Source organism: Miniopterus natalensis, chromosome 1 (assembly GCF_054644295.1).
Source record: "Miniopterus natalensis isolate mMinNat1 chromosome 1, mMinNat1.hap1, whole genome shotgun sequence".
Classification (NCBI taxonomy): domain Eukaryota; kingdom Metazoa; phylum Chordata; class Mammalia; order Chiroptera; family Miniopteridae; genus Miniopterus; species Miniopterus natalensis.
Genome location: NC_142081.1, coordinates 28,352,303 through 28,378,438, shown reverse-complemented (window position 1 = coordinate 28,378,438; position 26,136 = coordinate 28,352,303). Strand labels below are relative to the sequence as shown.

Here is a 26,136-nt window from a genome sequence, read left to right as displayed (position 1 = left end):
GGTAAGCATTGGTGTGTGTTTAAAGTGTTTGTCTTATTGTCTACTGATCCCAGAGGAAAAAGCGAATGAAAACATATCTCAGAGATTCCAGAAGACTTAGTAACATTTTGAATTATAGGACAAAATTGCGATATTTGTAATTCTTCTGTTACGTGAAATTTATATAGAACAGAAGTAACTCTGAAAAGCCTAAACTATCCAGTTGGCTTGTCAGAATTGAATTCATTTCAGCTAACAGTTATTGAGCATCCTACAATGTATAAGTCACTGGGCTGTAACTAATTTAAATTGGTAACACAGAAAAAATAAAATGAGTTTAGAAAGATAAAGATCCACTGAGGCGAAGTACAGTTTTAATATCTAATCAGCCACAATACTTATAAACAGTTGTAAGCACCCTAAAATTCCATTTATTCAGATTCTCTTCTATCCCTCAAACTGAAGCCGCATGAGTCAAAAAATGTTGAGAAGTCAAACTAGTGTCATACCAGCTATTTCAGTCTATGACAGCTGTGTTAGGTGGAGGTTTGTAAGGAAGACTGGCAAGAGTCAAAGGAAAACAGGGGATTAGAAGGTAGAACAGACAACTTTTAAATAAGTATAAACACTTACAGGTAGATTTGACCTTCTCAGCGTAGCAAACAAAATGTAACAATAATAATAATGACTGAGATTATTCTTCTTCCAGTAAATGTTTATTTAGCGCCTACTCTGAACCAGGCTTTTCTAAGCACCTGGAATATATCAGAGGCAAAACGCCTTTGCTTATGTGGTGCTTACTTTCTACTGGGAGGCAAGCAAGGCATTAAATAGTAAGGATACTACATGCATAACTTACACAGACTGTTAAAAGGTGGTAAGTGCTGTAGGAAAAAGTAGAGAGCACAGGGGGAGCAGGAGCTGTGGGTATTACAGTTTAAAATAGGACGGTCAAGACAGATCTTATGGATGAGGTGCCACCTGAGTCAAGATGTGAAGGAGCCCGGCCGGGCGTGGCTCAGCGGTTGAGCATTGGCCTAGGATCCAGGAGATCGTGGTTCGGTTCCTGGTCAGGGCACATGCCCGCGTGCAGGAGGCAGCCGATCAGTGATGACTCTCTCATTATTGATGTTTTTTTCTTCTCTCTCTCTCTCCCCCTTCCTCTCTCTGAAATCAATAAAGATATATTTTAAAAAAAAGGTTTGAAGGAAATGAGGGAGTTAGGCATGTACGTTTAGCAACATCATGCTAGTGACTTGAGAATAGTATTTAGAGGGCAAGGCTGGAAGCGGGGAGACTTGTTAAGAATCTATTGTAGTCATCCCGGTGGAGGTGGAGGTGACTTGGACCAGAGTGGTAAGAGGTGGTCATATCCTGAATATATTTTGAAGGCGGACCCCCAGAGGATTTCCTGAGGCATTGGATATGAAGTATGAGAGAAGGAGAGAAGCCGGATTGAGATGTCGCAGGAAAACAGAGTGTAGGATCCTGGGAGCAGGAGAAGAGAGTGATGGTCTGTATCAGATGCTGCTGATTGCTCCAGAAAGATGAAGGCTGAGAATCGACCCTTGGTGACCTTGATTAGTCATGGATGACCTTGATTCATGGTGACCTTGCTGACAGAATAGTTTCAGTGGAGGGGTGAGGTGCTGGTCGGCATGGGTTTTGTTAAGAGAGGAGAGGACCTAGAGAGAGTGGCCATAAACACTCTCTTTGAGGAGTTTTGCCACTGTGGGCAGCAGACAAATGAAGCGGTGACTGATGGGGAGCGGGGCTCAAGGAGGTTTGTTTCTGGTATGGCTTTTAGATGGGTGAATGAATAGCATGGATCTGTACTGATGGGAATGGTGCAGGAGGGAGAGGAAAGGAAGAGATGGATACGGGGGAGAAAGGAGCACAATGTCCTTGAGCAGCTTCAGAGCGATGGGAGCTGAGGAGTGAGTGAAGGGGTTGGCGTTAGGTCCGAGCAGGGCTAGTTCATCCACACTAACAGGTCGGAGGCAGGTCGTTAGGTGAGAGTGGATGATCCCTTGAGAAGCAAGGCCTCAGCTGAGTCTGATGGGAGGGCAGGTGTTAGAAGTTTGAGAAAGGAGAAGAAAGTGAATTTTTAGGTGCGTGAGAGAGGGCAATAGAGTGTGACTGCCCCGCGGCACTGAGGGCCCACCTGGGTGTCACGGTGAGACCAAGCAGTTCCGGATTTTCTTCCAGCCACATTCAGCAGCACCGTGTAGTAGGTGTGCCTGAGCAGAGTGTAGTGAGGAGTGCCGAGCACTCAGCAGAGTGAGAGGTGCAAGGGAGTGCTCGTAATAATTGATCATGGCATTTAAAATGGGTAAGGGTGAGAGGAAGGATATTAAAGGGGTGAGGGACAGTATAAAGCTGGTTAAATCAGTATTAAGCGTGTTGGAGTTACCGATGGACTCCAAGGATTGTTGGAGTTGGAGCACTAGAGGGAATGAACTGAAAAGATACTGGGTGATTTTCAGAAGTGGGGATACGTGAAATTGAGATTATGAGGAGCCGTAGTTATTAGTAATGATGAGGTCTTGGGTGTGACAATGACAGCGAATCATTGAGGCAGGGCAGAAGACACGTTTATTGGAGAAGAGGAATTCAAGAAATGGAAAGCCCAGGAGGCTGGAAGGTTCATCAGTAAGTATATTGAAATTGCCAAGAATTAGACAAGAGTTGTATTGGAGAAAGTGACAGTGGGGAAGGAACTGAAGCCTTTGAGAAATGATGGGGAATGGCAGAGGAGAATAGATGACTATAACACTGGGGACAGTCCGATGACGTGAGAGTCGGAGCTGGAGCATTTCAGGGACAAAAAGATTAGAAAAGGATCTGGAAGTAGCAGCGAGGAGCAAGGAACCCATGGCCCAAGGTCTGTAAGAGAAAGCACCGCCCCACTTGAGAAGGCTGCGGGGGGAGCAGAGTTCTCAGGAAGGCCAGGGTTCAGGTAGAGCAGAAAGGCCCAGAGCGGGTGGTGGGCACACAGGGGATTGCCCTGTGGCTGTGCTGTGAATTTCAGCACGGGGAAGGCGTTTACGAGTTACGGAGGGGTGGGAGATGAGAAAAATTGGGAGATGTGGAGACTTTCATGGAAGTGAGAGAGAGAGAAAACCGAGGGAGACCCGAGAGCCTGGGGTGTGTATGTACCTACGTGCGCGTGCAATGTGTGTGCTGTGTGTGCGTGTACATACCTAAGCAGGGATAAAGGCAAATGCGATGAGACTTGGTGAACTCGATGGTGGTGACAAGGCTGTGAACGTTAGGCACAGCAAGACGTGGGAGCCTGGGCTTACTCCTATCCCAAGTCCAGCAGGACAAGGAGATGGAAATGGAAAGTTGGTCCATGTGTGCAGGCCCCAGAGTTGCAGATGCCAGCTAAAGCTGAGGGGGTAGAAGGCGTGGGGAAGCGTGGTGTTGGTGTGGAGCCCACTCCTGCCCTCGGGAGGGAGGGATGGTTCACTCTGAGTGTTCAGATATTTCCCTTGACTCCCGCCTGGTTAGTAAGAGTGAAAACGAGTGCTTATGTGTTCACTATGTGCCAGGGTCTGTTTACTCTGAGTGAATCATTAGTAGTCTCTCGAACTCAGTGATTTGAACTTTATTCCATGAGGACACTGCTCAGTGTCACATATCAACTCAGTAACAGGCAGGATTTGAACCCAGGTCTCTCTAACTCTAATTGCAGTTAGGTCATTTACAGTTAATTCGGTGGCAGTGTATTCTCCATGATAAATACTCATGGTAAATGTCAAGACTAAACTGCCACGATTTTAGGAGCCTTTGAAAATGTCTGCAGACATTCTGGGGTCTTTCTTTAAATACTGCATGGTGTTGGCTTAGACTGCAAGTCCTCCTGGGTTACGAACTCTTCTCTTTGCTCACGGGTCCTTGTGTAGCACTGCCAAGGCCATGTAGGGACTTAATTCTTTGGTCAGTAAAAAGTATTAAAAACATGGTCTCTTGTCAGCTAAGTTGTGGCTTTAAAAAATAACTCACATCAACAAGCTATTTCCAAAATAGCTGGGATGAACATCTGAAATTGAGACTAAGTCCTAGGAGGTCAGTGAGATCGTGAAACACATACATATACCCTGAGCGACAGACCTTTGGAGCTTTGATATGCTCCCGTGGTTTCTGGGCTTCTCTTTTTGTGACTGCTGTTGTCCTTTCCAAATAGCGGAGCAGGAAGACACCCAGAAGAGAACCTTCACCTGCTGGATAAACACACAGTTGGCAAAGGTGAGGAGAAAAAGAGCAAATTCAGCTATGAATTTATGTAAGTTGCTTCTCCTGCTCCCTGGCACTGGTGACATGTCGAAGGTTGAGAGAATGTGCTGAATGTCACCACGATCTTGTTTTCACGGGTTTGTTACTCTTTCCTTACACGCAAAAGGGGCCACTTTTGTTAAGGGCATGGGAGTGTTTTATAAAAATATTTAAAGCAACACAAATCTGTTACCAAATGAAGTGACAACAGTTATGATTCATATAAATTGAGTGTTATGCATTAGACACGTTCCTAAGTTATTCAGATGTACAGGTGCTCCTTGACTTAGGGGGTTCTGTCCCAACCAACCATCGTAAGTTGAAAATACTGTGTCAAAAATGCATTTAATATACCTACCAAACATCTGTTTGCCGCTGTCCAGCATCATGAGAGTACGTACCACATATGGCCAGTCAGGGAAAGAGCAAAATTCTAAATTCCACATATGGTTTCTCCTGAGTGCATATCACTTTCGCGGCACTATAGAGCTGAAAATTCGAACTCGAACCATCCTAAGTTGGAGACTGCCTGTACTAGCTACTCATTACATTTCAGTGACTTTCACAGCATCCCCATGAGTGTGATTCCTGTTTACAGAACAGGGAAAGGAAGGTTCGGAGCACTAAAGCCACACAGCTTGTAAGTGATAGTGATGGGATACAAATTCCAGGCAGTCTGGACCCAGAGGACTTGATCTTAATCGCTGTGCTGTGCTGCCTCTCAGTGATGCCAAGTACCGGGAACAACCTAGATACAAAATGAATGGGCCTCTTCTCACAGGCTTCCCTTCCCAGCACAGTGCTCGCCATTCTAAAAAGGGTAAATTCCTAAGCAGGTTACTCCAGAAATGTAATCTGCTTCCCAAATGGGTCGCTCTTGGTGGATTCTAAATGTCTTGAATGCCACCTCTACGCACAGGTGTTAAGCTCTCGCTGAAAGCTGAGACTGTTTGTCACTGGAAATTCGCCATGAGATAAGTTTGCTACTTTGCTTACCATGTTTTGATATGGAGCTTCGTGTGTTCTCTGTCATTCTGTTGATTAAGAAAAAAAATCACTGCTGATTCTTAGCTTTTGCAAAGGTACAAGGCACATTTATTAGAGTCTCACAGGTACTGTGTTTTTGGACTGAAGTTTGAGATGATTTTTCTTGTGTCCTTTTGCAGCACACTCCTCCCTCAGTGATATCAGACCTATTCACGGACATTAAAAAGGGGCACGTCCTCCTGGACCTGCTAGAAGTGCTCTCAGGACAACAGTTGGTAAGCTCTTAAAATGATATTGAGAAACTTTTTGCTGACTTTTAAAATAAAATTTATGTTTCTGAGTAATATATTTTGCTTGAATTTTGTAGCCTCGAGATAAAGGATCTAATACATTCCAGTGTAGACTCAATATAGAACATGCCCTGACATTCCTAAAAAGCCGATCGGTGAGTATGAATTTCACTTGGAAATTCATTGGGGAGATTAATACTGTGAAATAGTTTCTCCTTTTCACCCGCATTTTTTTCTGTTCTAGATCAAGCTAATAAATATTCATGTTACTGACATTATAGAGGGAAACCCATCCATTATTCTTGGCCTGATTTGGATAATTATACTGCACTTTCACGTAAGTAGTTCAATGATATGGAAATTATCTCTATTCTAATTACCACATTATGAAATACGTGTAATGCAATAAGTGTGATTTGATGCCAGATTTAGTCCTGGGCTTCCTCCAGATATAGGACACTGGAAATCTTGCCAGGTGGAAAATAGGTAGCAGCCCTTTTGCCACTTACGTTATTTTTCAGTTGAAAATTGAAAGCTGAATTACCATGATATCCTGAATTATCAATGATATCAGCACCAGTCTGAATAGAACCTAGCATGGTAAATTTTTGCTTATTATATTTATTTACTTCAGTGGAAGAGAGTAGAAAGCTCCTGGAGTAAACTCTTGAAAACGAACCCACTACATTTTGTAAAATCTCTCTATTGTTGAGGACCTTTGCCCAGACTAATAATCCTGCAATATCCAGTTCGGTCCAAGACTAACTCATAGATTTATTTCATTCTACAAATATTTTTGAGCACCAACTATGTGCTAGTTTTTGTGCTAAGACACCAAGAAAATAACAGTGAATAAGACAGCCGTAGTACTGGCTTTATGACACTTTTTCTTTCAGGTCTGGGATTCCGAATTAGTGCAGATTTTCTGCAGTTATCTAGAAAGTTCCATGTTCTATATCTCCATAGATACCTTAAAAATAACTTAAAAATTTACATGGGCAACAAATGCTTATTTTAGAAAATAACATAATTTACTTATATAAAGTTTAAAACATGTAAAATGAGACTATCATTTCTGGATACCTTCATTTGTAGTTATAGTGGAATAATACACATGAGAATGATTGAAAGTGAATTTAGGATTGTGGTTTCCTCCTCTCGGAAAGGAAGGAAATGGAACTGGAGAAGGAAAGACAGAAGGCTTGAACTGTATCTGTGTTTTATTTAAAAATAAATAAATAAAAGAAATGTGATAAAAAATGTTAAAATTTGATAATTCATATAATTTATTATATTATTAAAGTTGACATCTTTAAATTATTCCATCTTTTAATCCATGAATATAATATTTCCATTATTGTTTTGTTCAAAATATTTTCTAATTTTTATTATGATTTCTCATTTGACCCATTGGTTCTATAACAATCTATTGCTTAATTTCCAAATATTTGGGTTTTTGTGTGTTCTATCTTTGTTATTGATTTCTAGATTAATTCCAATGTGGTCAGAGAATATAATCTGAATTCTTCTAGTCCTTCAAAATTGTCGAAACTTTCTTAATGGCTCAGCATGGCCAATTTTAGTAAATGTTTTATGTGCACTTGAAAAGAATGTTGATTCTGCCATTTTAGGTGCAATGGAGTATGCCAATCAGACCAAGTTTGTTAATTGTGTTGATCACATCTATTATTATTATTGGTTGTCTGGTGAATCTGTCAGTTATTGAGAGAAATATATTGCTGTGTTTATGAATTTATCATTTAACATTTTGGGTAATTATTATATTGCCCTCCAAAAAATCTGAACCAATTTTTGTGTTTACCAGCAATATATGAATATCTAGTTTTTTATACTCTCACCATTACTGAATGTTAACTTTAAAAATTTTTGCCCATGTTATATGTGAAAAACTGTTTTCTTGCTGTATATATTTAGATTCTTAAATGACTAATGAGGTTATTTTCATATATATAATGACATTTTTTTCTCTTTCCTGGGACTTACTTGTCCATCTGTTTGGACTGTTTTTTTTTCCTTTATGTGTATTTTTTTCTTAATGGTTTATAATCAAAGATGCATTTTAATTGACCCAATCTCTGAAGATACTCTGGGAGCTCAGCTTAGTTCTGTGCAATGTAGGTTCACAGATGTTGAGCACCAGTAAAACACTCTGTAAGCACATTAGGGGCATGAATAGATGCCTGCCCTCGATGTGGAACACCATGCCTGATTGAGGGTAGAGAGTGACCCAGCTTCACTGAAAGAAAATCAAAGTGTAGCCCGAGATGACAGATGCTGTTATTCAAGGCTTTGGCTAGTTCTCATTTCACCAGTAAACTGTCATTGTTTTATGATATTCCTTAGTCTTGTTTTGGCTGAAGGCTTTGCCTCAAGGCTGCTAACTTATGATCCTGTACATGTTAACTATTATTATGTCTTCCTTAGATTGAGGAACTTGCCCAGACTCTTTCTTGCAATTACAATCAACCTTCCCTGGACGATGTGAGTGTGGTTGAGTCATCTCCTACCTCAAGTCCTCCCACTAAGAAATGCTCCCAAGCCCAAGAAAGGTGGCAGATGTCTGCGAAAAAGGCTCTTCTCTTGTGGGCTCAGGAGCAGTGTGCCACGTAAGTAGTTTGCTATGACCAGAGGAGACACACAGGGCAGCTGTACCCACCAACACAACGTTACTGACCTCTAGGTCTGAAATTCAGGCCAACTGTGTGTAATACCACCTGAACACTTCCCTCTGATAAAAAGGAAATGCTTAACTACCCCCTTCCTCTCATAGTGCTTCTTCCAAGTGTGGCAGTCTGTGAGCTCAGCCACTCTTGGTTTTGAAGACCAGAAGATGGTATCATCTGGGTAACTTACCTCAGTCCCATCCACATGCGTAGGTGGCCTCTTACTGTGCAAATAAAGTGGTCTTTCAGTATCCTTGTTTTTAGGCATAATTCCCCTATGCATCTGGAGGGTGGACTTAGATTCAGAAAGTTTACCACACTAGGAGCTCTTTAAAAGTCAAGGCTATGTCTTAATTGACTGTGTATCTTTAGAACTTAGCATAATGTGAATTCATGGTAAGTGCTCCATAAATGTGCATCGAGTAGATGAAGAAACAAATAAGTGAATAAGTGGCCAATTTATAAAATTATCTCCTGGAACTGTATATGATACATTAAAAGACCACAGTCCCCATTGTTTAGAAACTCAGAGCTCAGTCAGGAAACAGAGATAAGAGAGTGTATGTTTTTGAAAAGGGGGGACGATGAAGGAAAGTTAGTGCTCATAATTTTTTTTTTGGTTTTACAACAGATTGTTGAGTGAGGAGCATTAAACTTGAGTGGGTATCACTGTCACTTGGAGGCTTTGAAAGACAGATTTCAGGCTCACCTCCAGAGCTGATTCAGTGGGTCTGAAGTGGGGCCTGAGAATTTGCATTTCTAGCACCTGCAGCCTACACGATGCTGCTCCCGCTGGTCTGGGGGCCACACTTTGAGAACCACTCTTCTGTAGTATTCTGAGCCTCATCACACTTGGCATTTTACTTTAACTTGACCACAAGATTAAAATAAAATATTTTCTCAGAATGATTTATGATTGATTTGATTCACTTAAATTTGTTTTAATTACTGTTGAAGAGAGTGGGGTGCTTTGACGTACTCAATAGGATGTATGATGTTTTTGTCCTTTTGTGATAGGCATGAGTCTGTGAGTGTGACAGATTTTAAGTCAAGCTGGAGAAATGGGATGGCTTTTTTGGCTGTCATTCATGCCTTGCGACCAGACCTAATTGACATGAAGAGCGTGAAGCATAGATCCAACAAAGACAATCTGAGAGAGGCCTTCAGAATTGCAGAGCGAGAATTAAAAATCCCCAAGTTGCTGGAACCAGAAGGTAAAGAAGCTTCTTTCTTCTTCTTCTTCTTTTTTTTAAATATGTCTATTGATTTCAGAGAGAGGAAGTGGGAGAGAGAGAGAGAGAGAGAAACATCAATGATGAGAGAGAATCATGGATTGGCTGCCTCCTGCACGCCCCGCACTGGGGCTCGAGCCCGCAACCCGGGCATGTGCCCTGCCGGGGAATCAAACCCCGATCTTCTAGATTCTAGGTCAGTGCTCAACTGCTGAGCCATGCCCGGCCGGGTGAAGCTTCTTTATTTTTAGAACAATGACTGGTGTGAAGTTGATTTGAAAATACTAGTATCCATATATAAGCAAACAGCATTATCTTTAGTCCTGGAGGGTTTAACTTAAACTCTTTATTAAATTTCATGAAATTAATTTCTGCCATAGGCTAACCTCAGTTACTCTTTGCTTCCTCTCTTTCCGCCCTGTACTCTTTACTGGGAAGTCTCTGTGCACAGCCCATACTTAGGACAGTTATGTTCACCTTCCTTGAGGGCAGCTTATCTACTTAAGTTATTTGGAATTCTCCTGCACAGGAGGTTTGCCTATTCTCCATTTATTTGTTTACCCAACCATTTATATCAGTATAGACTCACAGATAGTTTATACTTTGGGTTGTATTTAATACCACTTTATTGCTCAAATTAAAAAAATTTGAAGTTCAAACTTTCGGCTCTTTCAGTTGGCTCCTGTACTCTTTGGAAATATCTCCATCAATGTGGCATTTGCTTGCTTGTTCGGGGGCACACCCTCATTTTTTGGCACTATGAGGTTCTCCAGGCTTATCTTGTGTATTTTCTACCCCGGTCCTGGGGTCAGCCATGTCTCCAGCGAGCCCTGGTTCCTTTTATGGGCGAATGGTGTTGGAAACCAAGGTCCGGGTGCTACGGGTGCTCATTGCTATGGGTACTTAGCCCTTTTGAACTACATTTGTTTTCAGGAGTTGAATTCGGTGATATTTCTAAGTTCACAATGATTCCATTTCTCTTTATATCAGATTTGTCATTAGTCTGGCCCCATGTTGCTTGTTATTAATTCTTCTTATGTTAACTTTTCCTCCCATCTTCTTGCTTCAGTTTTTGCTTTTTCTACCTTCCTTTCCCCCCCTTTCTTTATCTTTTCCCTTTCCTTTTTGGCTTTTTATTATCTTTTTTCCCCCCTTAATTTTCCCCCATGCTCTGTTCTGTTCCCCATTTCTTATTACTGTTTCCTTAATGCTTCTTGCAGACTTAAAAAAAATTTTATTGAAGTCATTGGAGTGGCATTGGTTAATAAAATTATATAGGTTTCAAGCGTACAAATTCTATAATACACCATCTGTATATTGTATGTGACCACCCAAAGTCACATATTTTGATTCTTCAAATCTTCATTATTAGTATAAAATACTTTGTTTTGGTATGTAAAAATAACTAGGCAGCTAAAGAAAGAGATAACATAATAAAAGCAAATTTCCTCTCTGTGAATGATTGTCCATAATTCATTTTAAATAGCTTACAAATAGATAAAATATGTGAAATACATCAGGATTATTTATACAAACAAAATACCATAGTCATATTTGAATAAGGGAATTATCTTTTGACATAATTTTGTTAAAACATTTAATCATTATGCATAGCTTCATATACAATGAGATTTTTAAAAAAATCTAATTAAGCCAGTATCATGATTTTATTTATCTATTGATATTTACTTTTTTTTTTCATTAAAAGATAGAATAACTCAGCTCTTAAGGATCCTTCCTTTCCTGAAACCCCACTCCCAGCTTTTTTGATACTGTTATATGCTCTTGCCTTGAATTTTATTACTTGTATATAAATTAAATTTACTTTCTCCTTTAGCTGACTCAGAGCTTCATTGGTCCTTGCATAGTGTGTAGTAGTTGTTTGTTTTTCTCCTAACCGGAAGCTCCTTGAGGGGAAGATGTCTTAGGGCATCTAGCATCGATTCAGGTGTCTAGCACCTGCTTGTTCAATGATGAAAGGAATGAAACATAAGGCCCCTCAGGGCAAGGACTAAGCTGACCAGTAGTCCCCCCTAGTGACTTGCATTTGTTGGCTCTCTATAAATATTTGTTGACTTGAGTTTAACTGAATTAATAAACAGGATATTTTCTTTTCAGTAATCTCCATTGGTTGTTTTGGAAATATACCAAGAGACTTCCCAAAATTATGTGTTCATTTTGTCTGTGACATACTGCAATCCCTTCTTGTGAATTTGTGATCTACCTAATTTATTATATGTCTGGAGAAGTTCTGCACCTACGGAATTTATAACATTTTTATAAACTTTGTTTAATTCACCATTTTCCAAATTTATTTCACTGTGGACTCTTGTTAGTGTAACACAAAACTTGACCCATAGAAGGCTTTCAGTGAATATATTTGTTCCATGAATGAATGAATAAAGTGTTGTGGATGTCTTGAACAAGTCTTTCATGCGTTATGTACTTTCGGGAAAGCTTTACTGAATACATGCTGGGACCAGTGTGTCAGGAAGGATTCCAGTTACTTTATGTTTCTGCACTTCTGGCGGGGTTTCTGTCCTGTCTCTCTGGAAAGAGGAGAGCTTTATTTTCTCCTTTCCACCCTCCCTCACTACTTACGCTGTCATGCGTGTAACACGCGTAGTAGTAACTGAGGCTGTGCATGTACAACTGCCAAGAGTCAGCTGAGCTCTGTTTGGCTCTAGATCTAAGTTCTTAGCCACTGCTGTCGTGGAGCAAGGGCGAGTGACCAGAGATCGCATGGCTGGTTGACTACTTTGGTTCATTTTAAGGCTGTCTTTAGTGTTAATTACAGTAAATCACATCTATAGCTAAGTGACAGTGTGGCATGTCTTGCAGATGTGGATGTTGTCAGCCCTGATGAAAAGTCAATCATGACTTACGTGGCACAGTTTCTACAGTATTCAAAGGATGCGCCTGGGACTGGAGATAAAGCTCAGGTATGCCTTTATAAGTACAAATCAAGCTCATTTTTGTCATACCCTACTAATCCTTTAATTTTTAAAATTGAGGTGGAGTTTGCATACAGAACTTAAATGTACATTTTTATGAGTCTTGACAAATGTATATACATATGTAAACCACACTCCAATCATGATGTAACACATTTCTGTTACCCAGAATGTTCCATTGTGCCTCTTTCCTGTCTGTAGCCCCACGCCAGGCAACCAGTATTCCAATTTCTTTCACTGTAGATTAGTTTTGAGTTAAAAGTGGTAATTTATTAAACTTTACTGAATTACCTGAAACAGTTTTAGATAGGCACTATATAATACAAATTAAGTTAGCAGGCTTTTAAAAAAATCCTAGCACTATCAAGTTTTTGTCTATTGTAATTTCTGACAGCTTTATTGAGATAGAATTTACATACCATAAAATTAAACCAAGGAAAATTTACAATTCAGTGATTTTTAGTGTATTTACATAGTCATGCAACCATCACCACAATCTAATTTTACCATATTTCTATTTTACCTGTTCATTATTTTCATATAAATGGAATTATGTAGTTCAGAAAAATGGAAGCATTGTGTTCTCTTAATCTTGTTTGTTGAGGTACCCTTGAATTACCATCAGACTGGCATTGGATTATTCACTTTTTTTCTTTGACTTTTTACACAAAATGTTGTGGGTGGGAATTTCATAAAAATCACTGAGCTGAAAATATACACTTATTCTGCTTCTGTGAAGATAAATGAGTGATGTGAATTTAGAAAATGTTTTTGAATATTATTTTATAATTTATCTAAACTCCTTTCTCAGACATGTTTACAAGTAGTCATATTATTGCATTTTATTTGGCAAATTTAGGACTATGTTTTCCCAACTGCTAAGTTGAGGCGCCAAGTCAGCTTGTTGCCGACTCTGGAAGAGAGAGACTCAAGCTGAGACTCAGACTTACAATTCGGTTCACTTATTTCTGACCTGCTGAGAAGCTACCCTTTTCTAATTAATTTTCATATTAAAAGTAAAATTAAAAATTCAACCATCCACGAAATCTGATGCAAAAATATATAGAAAAAACTCTTAATAGAAAACAAAAGCAAAATGAAGGTTAAAGGAGAGTGGAAATAAGATGTAACTTATTTTGCTTTATCTCTCTTACAGTATAATCCCCTTCCAAAGTAGACAAGTTTACTACCTAAGCAAGAATCTAAGGAAAAATAATTGTTCCTCACTTCCATTTGATAGCGTAACCAAGATCTTTAATAGTGTTTTTAGGATCTTCAGTATATTCAAGGTTTTTTGTTTTGTTATGTTAATCTTTACCCAGGGTATTTTTTCCATTGATTTTAGAGAGTGGAAGGAAGGGAGCGGGAGGGAGGGAGGGAGACAGAAAAAGAGAGAGATTAACAGGAGAAAATGTCCAAAAAATAATACTGAGGTGCATGTGGGGGTGCCATAAGAATATGAGACCCAGCCTGGCCAGCGTGGCTCAGTGGTTGAGCATCAACCTCGGATCCAGGAGATCCAGGTTCGATTCCCCATCAGGGCTCATGCCCAGGTTGTGGGCTCGATCCCTAGTCGGGGGCGTGCAGGAGGCAGCCGATCAATGACTCATCATTGATGTTTCTGTCTCTCTTTCTCTCCCTTCCTCTCTTTAAAATCAATAAAGATATATTAAAAAAAAGTTTTCTATTAAAAAAAAGAAAAGAATAGGAGACCCAAAGCCACATTGGACAGTTGAGGTTTATTTGCCACTCTGGACAAAGGAGAGGGAGGCACAGGTGTCGGATTTTAAAGGGAAGGCAGCCAATTTATGGGTAGATGTAAAAGAGCAAACGTGGTAAACAAATTCTTGCTGGGCCACCCAGGAACAATGGGATACGGAGGGGAGTCTAACAAACAGGCTTTGCTAGATTTTTCCCAGTCTGCCACATTTCCTTTGTATTGTGATGCTAAGGTGATGCTTCCCTCCTTTAAGCAGATTTTTCTATCTGAATTCCTTTAGGCAGATGAGGGGGAGAGCCAAAGGTTCTTTCTGAATCTTGTTTCTTAATAACCGGCTTAAAGTCAGTATGCCATAAGGCATATTTTGGAGTGGCAAAACTTTGGTTCCCCTTAATTGGAAAGCAGTATTCTGAAATGCCCATTATAAGTAAGTAACTTAGAATAATGTTCTCTAAAATTGAAGAACAAAGGAAATGGATAAGCCAAAAAAAAAAGGGGTGGGGGGTGGGGCTTGCTTTTTTAGCATATTCAGATGCCAGTGTTTCAGTCCATTTTAAAATATAAGGTGTTATGTTAACAAGCAAAATTCCTCTTTGGCACAGTGAGTCACTGGTGTGTAATGATTACTTTATTTCACTGATATTTGAAGTTGTTAATTTTATCCTTAAAAGAAATCACTAGGTCTATTTAGAACAGAGTTTTAAATGCGTTTGTGTGTGTGAATTTTAGGGGAAGATGAAAGATGCTATGGTCTGGTTAACTCTACAAGAGAAAAAACTACAGAAGATGCTAAAGGACTCAGAAAATGAGACCTACTATAAAAAGTATGACGTAAGTATGACTTCTGTTTTTTAAAATATATTAACTCCATTTATTCTCTTTAGCATGTAGGACTATTATTAATGCCAAGTATGACTTTAAACAGCAATTTATTGGCTCTTTACTCTTAGGGAAGAGTTGGATGTTTTTAAGTCTGTTTTTAGAAAAAGCTTTTGAGAGTAATTATTTAAATACTAAGTTAACAAGTTTTTGTTTTTTGTTTTAAATCCTCACTTGAGGATATTTTTTCTATTGCTTTTCAAAGAGAGTGGGAGGGAGAGAGAGAGAGAAACATCAATGTGTGAGAGCACATCAATTGGTTTCCTCCCACACATGCCTCGACCAGGGCTGCGGATGAGCCTGCAACTGAGGGACGTGCCCTCGCCCGGAATCAAACCCGGGACTCTTGGAGGGCTGACACTCTATAACCATTGAGTCAAACAGGCTAGGGCACTAAGTTAACAAGGTTTAAGGCTGAATTCTAAGACTTCCAAATTTTAATGTGCATATGAATCACCCGGGGGATCTTGTTGAAATGGAGATTCTAGTTCAGTAGTTCTGGGGTAGTGCCTGAGACTCTGCATTTCCAGTAACCTCCCTGGTGGTGCGGATGCTGCTGGTTCTAAGAGTGCCTCGAGTAGCAAGGTTTTAGAGCGAAGACTGGCAAACTGTGGTCCGCGGGCCCCACCACCTGTTTTTGTAAATGCGCTGTTCTTGAAACATTGCCATGCCCATGAAAGGACTGTCTGGCTGCTTTCACGCCACAGCGCCAGCGTAGAATAGTTGCTACCGGAGGCCATTAGCCTGCAGAGCCTAAGGTATTGACTATCTTGCCTCTACAGTGAAAGTTTTCTAATTCCTGGTCTAGAGCAGAACGTGCTTTTCAGAATGAATATTGAATGAAGAAAAAAATCAGGAAATCAGGAATGGGGCCATCCCAGAATTACTAAGAGGAGCCAAAGTGAAGGCTCTGCAGCCCTGTGCCTGAGGACCCGCTGTCCGTGGGGCCCTGTGCTCCCCAGTTCTCCCTCCCAAACAGGGTGGAGCTCCTCTCAGGTCCCTGCACGCACTGAGCCCCTGGGCCTCCATTTCCCTCTCTAAGCGGGGAAGTTGGATGAATCCAGCCTTCCCAACAGACATTCAGCGGAGTCTGTGACTTGCCCACACACCATCCTTTTTGGTTTGGAGCCATCTGGGAAGGAAGGGATCAGACATTCTCCCCTTCCTTCCATCTGAACCGCATAGCCTTCCTGTGCTTCTTTCCCCTTCGCCTGCTACGTTTTTCATTGACAAGGTGCTCGGCGTCCAGTGAAGTGCCTTGCTCTCCCATATATCTTTGATTTCATAAATACCACCGATTCAGGTTTCTTAACTAAAAGGCTTTATGAAGTTAATAATTATCAGAAAGAATTTAAAATAATTAGCCTTCAGTGTGCTCATAAAATTTAATTTAAAATGCTACCAGTAATGATGGATAATGTTTTAAATTAAATTTTATGGAATTGATGACTCTCACACACCAGTATTTCACACAAATATGAACCAAGAAAAGTTTATTAAAATGTTGAGGGCAGAGACAAAGTATTTTTGAAAATCTATGTAAAATTACTTGAGAAGAATTGGCTCAAGCCTAGTTAATCATAGACGCCTCAAAAACAATTTATACATGATGACTGCTGTCATATAATTCTCACTTTCTCTCATTGTTATTTTGTTGTGAACACATATTTGGGAAGGACAAGCAAACTCACATTTTCCATGTGGCATTCTGACTTGTCCTCCTGAGCTGCGTGTCCTTGCCTTTCCACTCCAGTAGAAATCCACCAGGACTGATGTGAGACCAGTCTACGGCATATGTTACTATGACAGCACCTGAGTTACCAGGGTGCACTGAAGAAAGGAACTGGATCAGTGAGGGGATCCTGAATTTAGGGAATCTTACCTTTATCTAAATAAAAATTTAAATATAACCCTCCTATAGCTATGGACCTTATAGTTGCAGATTACATTTTGTAAACTGACTTAAACATTTCAGTGCTTAAAATATTCTTCTAATTGTAGAGCCTGCTGTCCTTTTTGGAGTCATTCAATGAAGGAAAAAAACCCTTTTTGGACATCCTGTCGATGAAAGAGAATCTGAATCGGCTGAATGAAGATCAGTTACAGTTGAGAAAAGCCTGGGATGGCCTCAACTACCAGGTTACTGTGTTATGTTGATTAGAAGAACATTTTCATGGGGCAGCTTTGTTGGAAGAGAACTTTAGATTTCCATGAGGAATTCTGTAAAAGACAGAATAGATGCTTCAGCAGAAAGTTGGGAGAGTGTTCTTATATTTTCTCTATGGTCTCATTTGGGTAGTGGTTGTTATTTAAATAGGAATTTATAGAATTCTACTTAGAAAAAATTGCACGCTTATCCAGAGTTCTTACGTTTGCCATCAGTTCTTAGCTTGCCATAGTAGATTATCCATATTCTGATTCATCTGCAGCCTCCTCTCTACCACAGACCAAGGTCATGTTACCAATAGATGCTCAAAGCGGGTCAAGACAAACCCAGAGAGAATGTGTAAGGAGGAATGTGTGTATGTGTGTCTGAATATATCGGTGTGATTTGAACCATTTAAAATTTATTGAGACTTGTGTTATGGCCCAGGACATGGTGTATATTGGTGCATATATTATTTGCACTTGAAAAAAGAGCATGTATTTTGTAGGTTATTGGATATAGCGTTCTATAAATATCAATTAAGGTGGTTGATGGTGTTTAGATTATCTATGTCTTGACTGACATTTTGTCCAGTTCTGTCAATTGCTGATGAATCCTTCCTTTAATTCTGTTAAATTTTGCTTCATGTATTTTACATTTTGTCATTAGGTGTATACATTTATGATTGTTATAGCTTCCTTATGAATTGATATTTTTACCATTATGAGATATTCCTCTTTATCTCTGGCAATATCGTTTTTCTTGATGTCTGCTTAATTTAATATCAGTACAATCATTTCAGTCTTCTTATGCTGATTGTATGGCACATCTGTTTTCATTTACTTTTAACCTTTTTGAGTCTTTATATTTAAAGTGCATATCTTATGGGCAACATATAGTTGGATCTTGCTTTCTATTCACTCTGACAATCTCTGCTTTTTAATTGGAGTGTTTAGTCAGCTAATAGTTAATGTAATTACTGATATGGTTCAATTTAGGTTATCATTTTACTCTTTTTTTTAATTCCCTCTGTTTTTGTATTGCTATTCTTTTTCTTCCTGCTTCATTTTAGATTATGTTAATATTTTTAGAATTCTATTTTAATTTTTCTATTGGCTTTTTGGCTCTATATCTTTACACATTTTTAATGGTATTACAATATACATTCTAAAATTTTTACAGTCTACTCAGAGTTATACAACTTCTTCGTTACTGTGTAATTTTTAAAACAGAAATTTGCAATTAAATTGATTCATTTATCTCTCACTTTTTATGCTATAGTTGTTTTGTATATAAATATATATATGACACAAATATATGTTTTAAAGTCCCTGAGACCATGCTATATATTTTTGCTCAAAACAGGCATATATTAAAGAAATTAAGAGAAAAAATTAGCCTTTTATATTTATCTAGATATTTACCATTTCTAGTGTTCTTCATTTCTTCCTAGAGATTTGAGTTTCCATCTGAACTTATGTTTCTTCAGCCTGAAAAACTCCTTTAACTTGTAATGTAGGTCTATGGGTGACAAACTTAGTTTTCCTTGATGTCTAAATGTCTTTTTTTGCGTTCATTCTTTTTTTTTAAACATATTTATTGTGGTATAGCTTATACACCATGAATTCACTAATTTAAAATGGATAATTAAATGATCTTTAGTGAATTTACAGAGTTGTAACACAGATTGCATGATCTGCAAGTCAAAAGTGTTCTTTGGCCCTGGAAAAGTTTGCCAATCCCTGCTCAAGTCTCTTGGCCATCAGCAGCAACAGCCTGTTTTAGAATACATTTTTTCACACCATTATGAAAAGTGTTAAATAGTGTTTTACTGGCTTAAAAAAGCTGCCTTGTCAGAGCACCTAATTTTGGAGAAATAGTGCAGCTCCAGAAATCTTTCCCATCAGTGGCCGTGCTCATTGCATTCTCGTGTTCCGATCCCAGCTTTGACAGTGACCCCTGTAAAGGACAAGAGCTCTCTCTTACAAATCCTGGACAAAAAAGAGATATTGTCTGTATAGTTCAGACTGTCCCAGGCCACAGAGACCTGGCCTAATTTTCTGAATATGATTTGGAAAAATTACCCAAAATAATGAGAAAAACCATAAAAAGAACTATTTTGCAAGATTAAGTGCTGCAAATTGATAGTAAGTTGAAAAACCATTCCTTAGGTAGAATGCAGCTCATTTTCCTGGTGTGGGAAAATGAAACATTAATTTTAAAGTCATCAGATGTATTAAAGAAAATACCATCTAGGTAGTTTCTGGTCCAGTTGTTTGAGAACACAGATATCTCAAAGCATCCTAGTAAATGGTTTCATTTTAAGCCTGCTATGAAGAACGGCAACATTATGTTATTTTGACCTGACAAGATCTTATAGAAATTTTCAGCCAAATTCAAAAGTAATTTCCAACAGTGAGAAAGGGTGGGACCATGTTATCTGTGTTAAGTGAGAAAGGAGTGATTGAAAGGTAAACATCGCCTTTTCTCGTTCCTCTTCTGACTTCTCCATAGGAGACAGCCCTGGGTCAGAAAGTATATATGTGGTTTCATTCCAAAAATGTGCAGCTTTCTTTTAGTTGTGAAAAGAATAACAATTGAATTAGAGGTATTATGTATAGCCTCTCCTTAACTCAATCATTTATCAATTTTCTAGTTTATTTTTATTTTTTGGCAAATGCACAAATAATTCAGATATAATAAAAGCACATGTAACCTGTTTATATAAAAAACTTGTAATAGTCTGGCCGGGCGTGGCTCAGCGGTTGAATGTTGACCTAGGATCCGGGCTATCGATTCCCAGTTCGATTCCTGGTCACAGCACATGCCCAGGTTGCGGGCTCGATCCCCAGTTGGGGGCATGCAGGAGGCAGCCGATCAATGACTCTCTCATCATTGATGTCTCTCTCTCTCTCTCCCTCTCCTTTCCTCTCTCTGAAATCAATAAATAAAAAATAAAAACTTGTAATAATGAAAACTTTTTTTTATTGTTTTTCTAATTGGAGGCTTAGTGGTATATCGTTAATAATGTAAGATTATGGAGTTCTCTTTTGCCATATGCCTTTTGAGAAAAAAACTTGCAAGACAATTAAAGCAAAACAAAATACTGCATGGTATTACTTCTATGTGGACTCTAAAAACAATGTCAAACTGAGAAATAGGGTAGAAAAGTGATTGCCAGGGACTGGGAGGTGGGGAAATAGGGAAAGGCTGGTAAAAGGGTACAAACTTTCAGCTAAAAGATATATAAGGTCTGAGGGTCTGATGTAAAACACGGTGACTATAGTTGATATAAAACATGTATGATATCATTGAAATTTGCCAAGAGAGCAGAACTTAAGTAATCTCTCCAAGAAAAAAGATTAGATAAATATGTGTAGTGATGGATGTGTTAATTACCTGGTTGCTGGGAATCCTTCCCCAATGTATACATATATCAAATTACCATGATGTATACTTTAAATATCTTACAATTTTATTTCTCAATTATACCTCAATAAAGTGGAAAAAACAAAATGCAGTACAAAATGCAAAAACTATAACATTTAATGCCTCTATTTTATGAATAATTCCATTTGATTGCCTTAAAGGAACCTAGCTTTGTCCTCACTTAACATCTTTATTCTTGGGTAGTTGATTAAATGTGTTTTTTTGTAACAATTTGCCTTGCATATAGTGGATATCCAGTAAATGTTTGGAAGGAATGATTAACCAAATAGCTCATATAACATACAAACTTTGCCTATTTTCTCTATATAAAAACAACTTAATTCTAAGAACAGTGACATTTCATTAGTAGAAATATAACGGAAAGAGAAAAGACAGAAATAAAACTCAGATTTTCATTAGAGGCAATCATTTGGGTGAAATGAATTTTGATTTATGCTTGATCTTCATAGGGGTGTCTTTGAAATGAGAATACCAAAAAACACCGTAAAAGAGCCATGCGAGTTCAGATAAAAATCCACATTCTTAATGGTCATCAGTGTGGAGTTCGTGTTCTCCCCTGGTTTTCCCCTGGCCCCCCTGCCTGGCTTTACTGTATTGCTGACCATATTTTAATGTAACTGTGTAGTTGTCTGCTTTCCCTGCCAGGTCGTCCAGATAAGAGCTGTAACTTTTATTTATCTGATTGACCCTCAGATGTAGAGGACTATATTAAATTTACTCTTTCCTTCATGGCACATGAGTCTGGACCAGGCCCAACTCTTGTTTTTATGCGCTTGTTTCATTGTGTGTTTATTTCCTTTTATACCCATCCCCTGCTTTCATTCCCCTTTCTCCTTAGGTCACCACTGCGATGTGCTTAATGTGTATCTCTTTGTTTTATGCTTCTGCAAAATACATGGTGTATATATGTGTCCGTGTATTTTTAAGTTGTGTAAATTGATGTTATATGTTAGTCTGTTTCTTACTTTCATTTTTGAGTACATGTATTTAAGGAGCCTCCAGTGTTGCCCTGTGTGTACATCTGATTTGTGTCTGGTTGCTGGCAGTACTCTGTGGTGTGTGATCATCACACGTCCCCTGTCCACCTTAGAGGCCTTCTGTATCTTTATCCCCAATGCTTACGACAATAGATTTTTCCTAACTGCTCGGTAAATGAATGAATGAGTGGACGAGTGAATGTGTGAGTGCAGGAGTGAGTTTGATGGTGCTTAGTAGGGGGGAAAAATCCAGGTAGAAGGCGCAGCAAGAGCGAGACCTGGGCAGTCAGTGTTTGGGGGACTCTGTAGTTGGCATCTGTGGGATTTGTGTTCGTGTAGGGAGTGGTGGGAAGGCCAAGGAAGAAGGTTGCCTGCATTGTGGGGGTTTCAGTGAAGGACAGATACGTAGAGATATCAGGGCACATAAGGAAAATAATCTATAAATCTGTTTGCCAGGTGTAGTTGTAATGTCAGAGAACACAGGGCATACGGCGCTTGAATCCATGGTCATTCAAGACAGTAGTCTACCATGCTTTGAGGCGTGCTTTAAATATTTCTAGTTTCCCCCTCATAACTGATGATGGATTTATCAAAACATTTGTTTTTAATCCTTGTGCCCTCTTTTCCCCTGCAGCTTTTAAACAAATTGTCTCCTCGCTCAGTAGGTAGCCAAATGATCTTTAGAGCTAAGTAGTTTATCTATTGATAAAGGTTTCCTTGATTTTCTCTAATGGATTAGAGAAACTTTAGAGAATTAAACATAACATGTGTGAAGAAATAAACTAGGAGAATGACTACTGAAGAACACGTTCCCTCTTTTTCAGATTAATGTGTGGAAAACGAAGCTGAACGATGACCTGCCCTCTCCCCTCCACCAAATCGAAGCTTGGCTCCAGGAGGCCGAGGGGCTTACAGATGCCGACTTGCCCGCCTCCCAGGATTACTATGAAGCCATTGCGCTAATAGAAGAGAAAATGGCTTTATTCAAGGTCGGAAAAGAAAAGGAGCATTGACAAATCTATGCTTTGTTAGGACCACTCTTGAGAGAGACTTTGTTCTGGCAAGAAGGGAAGGAAATGCAGTGGGTGTTTGAGGATGGTTTAGAATTATTCCCTTGGGGAGATGTGGCACCTGGAAGATCCCTTCACTTTCTTCATGAACATTGTGCTAGTTTAACGTGGAAACATTAACAATAGAGAGTAGTCAGTGAGTTCTAAAGCTACAGAAAGTCTGACAAAAAAGGAGGGGGGAGTCTGGTTTAAATGTGGGAGATGGGGTGCTTACTATGATGGCGTGAAGAATTTGGTGGATGAGATTTATAGCACTGGAGCTCACGAAGGAATGGAAAATAACATCTGAAAATGAGATTTTAATACTGGTTTTGCCAAAGAAACTACAATCTGCCTCTCTGTAAAACTGACCTAGTGTAACACATTTATGATGAAAATATTTATTCATAAAATCTTAGTTAAAAAAAACCCCACCACTTTTATGATTTTTTAAAAAAAGATGCAGTGCATGCATAGAACAAATAAGATGAACAAACCCTCAGTTACAGTGCTTGGCAATAAACCTGGTTCATGTCAGCCTAAATTTCTTTTCAGACTCTGATGGATAAATGTGACTGTCACTCGAACACCCTCCTGACATTTGAAAATAGAGATGAAAAACAGTCGCCATTGGTACCAGCTTACAAATTGGAGGAAATGAAAAGACGGTTTGTAACACTTCACAGCTGCTGATACCATCCATGTTTGAGCACTCAGTGGTGTAATAGGGACCAGAAAATAAGATTTTTAGATAACTTCTCACAAGTATTCTTTAAATCTTGATAACAGCACCTTCCTGTTTCATGTAATAGTAACATAAGATCACGCTAACGCACTTTCTCTTTTTATTGGATGGTAGGATGTGGTGGTAGAACAAGTTGTGGACTTTCAGTATCTTGGTTTGGGCCAAGTTACTCTGTCCTTCCGAGCATGTTTCCTTATTTGTAGGATAGTGATGATCAGCGTGTTCAAGTCTCACAAGGATACTGGGTGACATGGGAGGTGGTCCATGAGGGCACTTTATAAACTCCGACACTACAAATATAAAGACTATTTAATAGATTGTTGTCCACATGATCTTCTCTTTTCTCATTATTTATAAGCAAATTATTAGAATGATAATAAGGTATTTGCCTTAATAATAAAAGCTGTTTTTAGTATGTAAATGTTGAAGTTATAGTTGCATTAGATTATCTAGAAGTTTTCAAATTTAGTAAAATATTTTGGAGATTAATGTTTTATTATAGGATTTCTCAGGAGGGTTATAATTTCTAAAGAAAATGTTCTGTTAGATGTTTCACTTTAGAAATAGTTGTTATATATCTAGCCACAATGTTTGTTTTACTTCGTTTAAAGAAGATTTGAGGATACATCTGAGCACCGTGTGTTTAAAAGAAAAAGTTAGAGCCCCAATGTTTTTTAAAATGCCACATATCTCACGTTTGGCCCATAATAGTAAGTTAAATTCTAAAACCTGCACTATTTTCCAGAGTCAACACTATTTCGGGGAAAAAATTCATTCCGCTTCTAGAGTTTCATTACTATAAGTGCTCAGTCCTTGGTTTGCTAGACGAAGCAAAATCAAAATTGAAGGTTTGGAACATCAAATATGGGAGCAAAGAATCTGTGGAATTGCTGCTGGAAGACTGGCATGTAAGCTCTTTATTTCATGTCTTAGAAAACTATTCTCCATGTCTGGGTGCTGGGTTTGCATTTTTCTTGGGCACAATTTCCCTTTACCTTTTCAGGTTTTCAGATGGGATTTTTTAATTTTTATTTTTTGGTAGCTTCCATTAGCTTAAATGTTGCCTGGAGAAAAGAATTACAGAGAGTTAAATAACAGACATCAGGAAAGAGTAAGAGAAAAACAGTGTTATTTACTAGAAAGGGGAGATTGAGTTAACCAGGCAATTAACATAATATAGAGGAAGTTTTAATGTTATTTCCATTAAAAATTTCTATTTTTACTTACTGGACATCTTACTTAATATTTTTCCCCCACCCAAATCAATGATTTTATCCAAAATTTAAATTTTTTCTTAGAACATTTTAACCTTAGCTTTTCAGTTTTAAGGGTGGGAAAAACAGTACATTTTGCATTGAGCATTTTTTAGGGAGAGGGCCTAGTTCTTGAAATTTATAGGCAAAAATGTTGCAAATGATTTATATATAAGTGTGGTCATTAGTAAATTAAAACTAAAGCATCCTAGGAATGTCATTTCTACAGTTAGGCCTTGTCATTGTACTTTCTTTTTGGAATGAGGGACAAAAAGAAATATCTAAGATTGTAAGTTTAATTGCAAAAACTGAAAAACATGAGAGATTTATTTACAGATATGCTTTAAACACTGTACATTCTCAAATAGTAAGCATCATTCTAAATTAGACTAGACTTTGAATATTTTTCTTTCTTTTCTTTCTTTGATCTTTCATTTTTCCATTTAAGTAATCATACAGTCAATACATAATAAGGGTACAATAAATATCAGTTGTTAATTAACTCTGTATTTTTCCATAGCATAATTTGCTTGTTAGGACATGTAAGCATTTAGTTACAGGTAATTGTAATTTCTCAAGTGTTTTTGCAAGATGGATACTATCTATTTATAACATATTCTAATATTTCTAATAAAAATTATTCACTATTAATAAAAATACATGAAATAAAAGAATCTGATACAAAAATTATGCAATATTAGTAAATATGTCAGGTGGAAGATTTTTGAAATTGCTATAAATGTTTAACATGCTTTTTCCCACCAGAGGAAAACCATTAGGAACCTTCTTACCACTTTAAGATACACTTTTCAGGTTTCATACCTATATAATGTTCACTCATAGTTACGTCTCCTAGACCTTAACTCTCTTCATGAACTGCTCTTCTTTTCCTACCCAAATATGTAGTTTAAAGCCTTAAACAAATGTTGGTGCCTGAGTTTTTCATCTGTGTTTATATGTTTATATCTGGATTTCTTGGCACATTTAAAAAAGTATAAACTGTCAATATGTTTTTTCTCCTTTCCTCCCTCCAGAAATTTATTGAAGAAAAAGACTTCCTAGCTCAACTTGAAACTTCTTTTCAAAAATGTGAAGAAATCTATAAGAATTTGGGTAAAGCTATACAGTTACTTTTTGATGGAATGGTCACTTAAAAATAGCATTTTATATCTTTCGCTTTCTTTATACCTTAATGTTTTATTTGAATTTTTTATTAATTGATTTTTAGAGAGAGAGGAAAGGGGGGAGAAAGCGAGAGAGAAACATCAATGTGAGAGAGAAACATTGATCGGTTGCCTCCTGTACACATCCCCGATGACTGGGGATGGAACCTGTAACCAGGTATGTGCCCTGACTGGGAATCGAACCCGCAACCTTTTGGTGCACGGGGTGACGCTCCAGCCAGCTGAGCCACCCAGCCAAGGCTACCTTAATGTTTTACACGCGCATTTTCTTTGGAAAATGCTTGCATTTAGTTTAAATATTGTCAGAGTATATATTTATTTTTCAACTA

The 26,136-nt window shown here is 38.4% G+C and overlaps 1 protein-coding gene across 1 annotated transcript in view; it reads left to right on the top strand.

The window, feature by feature from the left end:
* Positions 1–26,136, top strand: part of SYNE2 (spectrin repeat containing nuclear envelope protein 2) — a 233,480-nt gene that overhangs the window by 22,265 nt on the left and 185,079 nt on the right. The window contains exons 2-14 of the mRNA XM_087819973.1: positions 4,169–4,230; positions 5,424–5,519; positions 5,612–5,689; positions 5,779–5,871; positions 7,980–8,161; positions 9,236–9,432; positions 12,292–12,392; positions 14,854–14,955; positions 17,005–17,142; positions 22,401–22,565; positions 23,181–23,293; positions 24,116–24,278; positions 25,658–25,736. Coding sequence (XP_087676099.1) covers positions 4,169–4,230; positions 5,424–5,519; positions 5,612–5,689; positions 5,779–5,871; positions 7,980–8,161; positions 9,236–9,432; positions 12,292–12,392; positions 14,854–14,955; positions 17,005–17,142; positions 22,401–22,565; positions 23,181–23,293; positions 24,116–24,278; positions 25,658–25,736 — 1,569 coding nt within the window. The remainder of the gene's footprint in view (positions 1–4,168; positions 4,231–5,423; positions 5,520–5,611; positions 5,690–5,778; positions 5,872–7,979; positions 8,162–9,235; positions 9,433–12,291; positions 12,393–14,853; positions 14,956–17,004; positions 17,143–22,400; positions 22,566–23,180; positions 23,294–24,115; positions 24,279–25,657; positions 25,737–26,136) is intronic.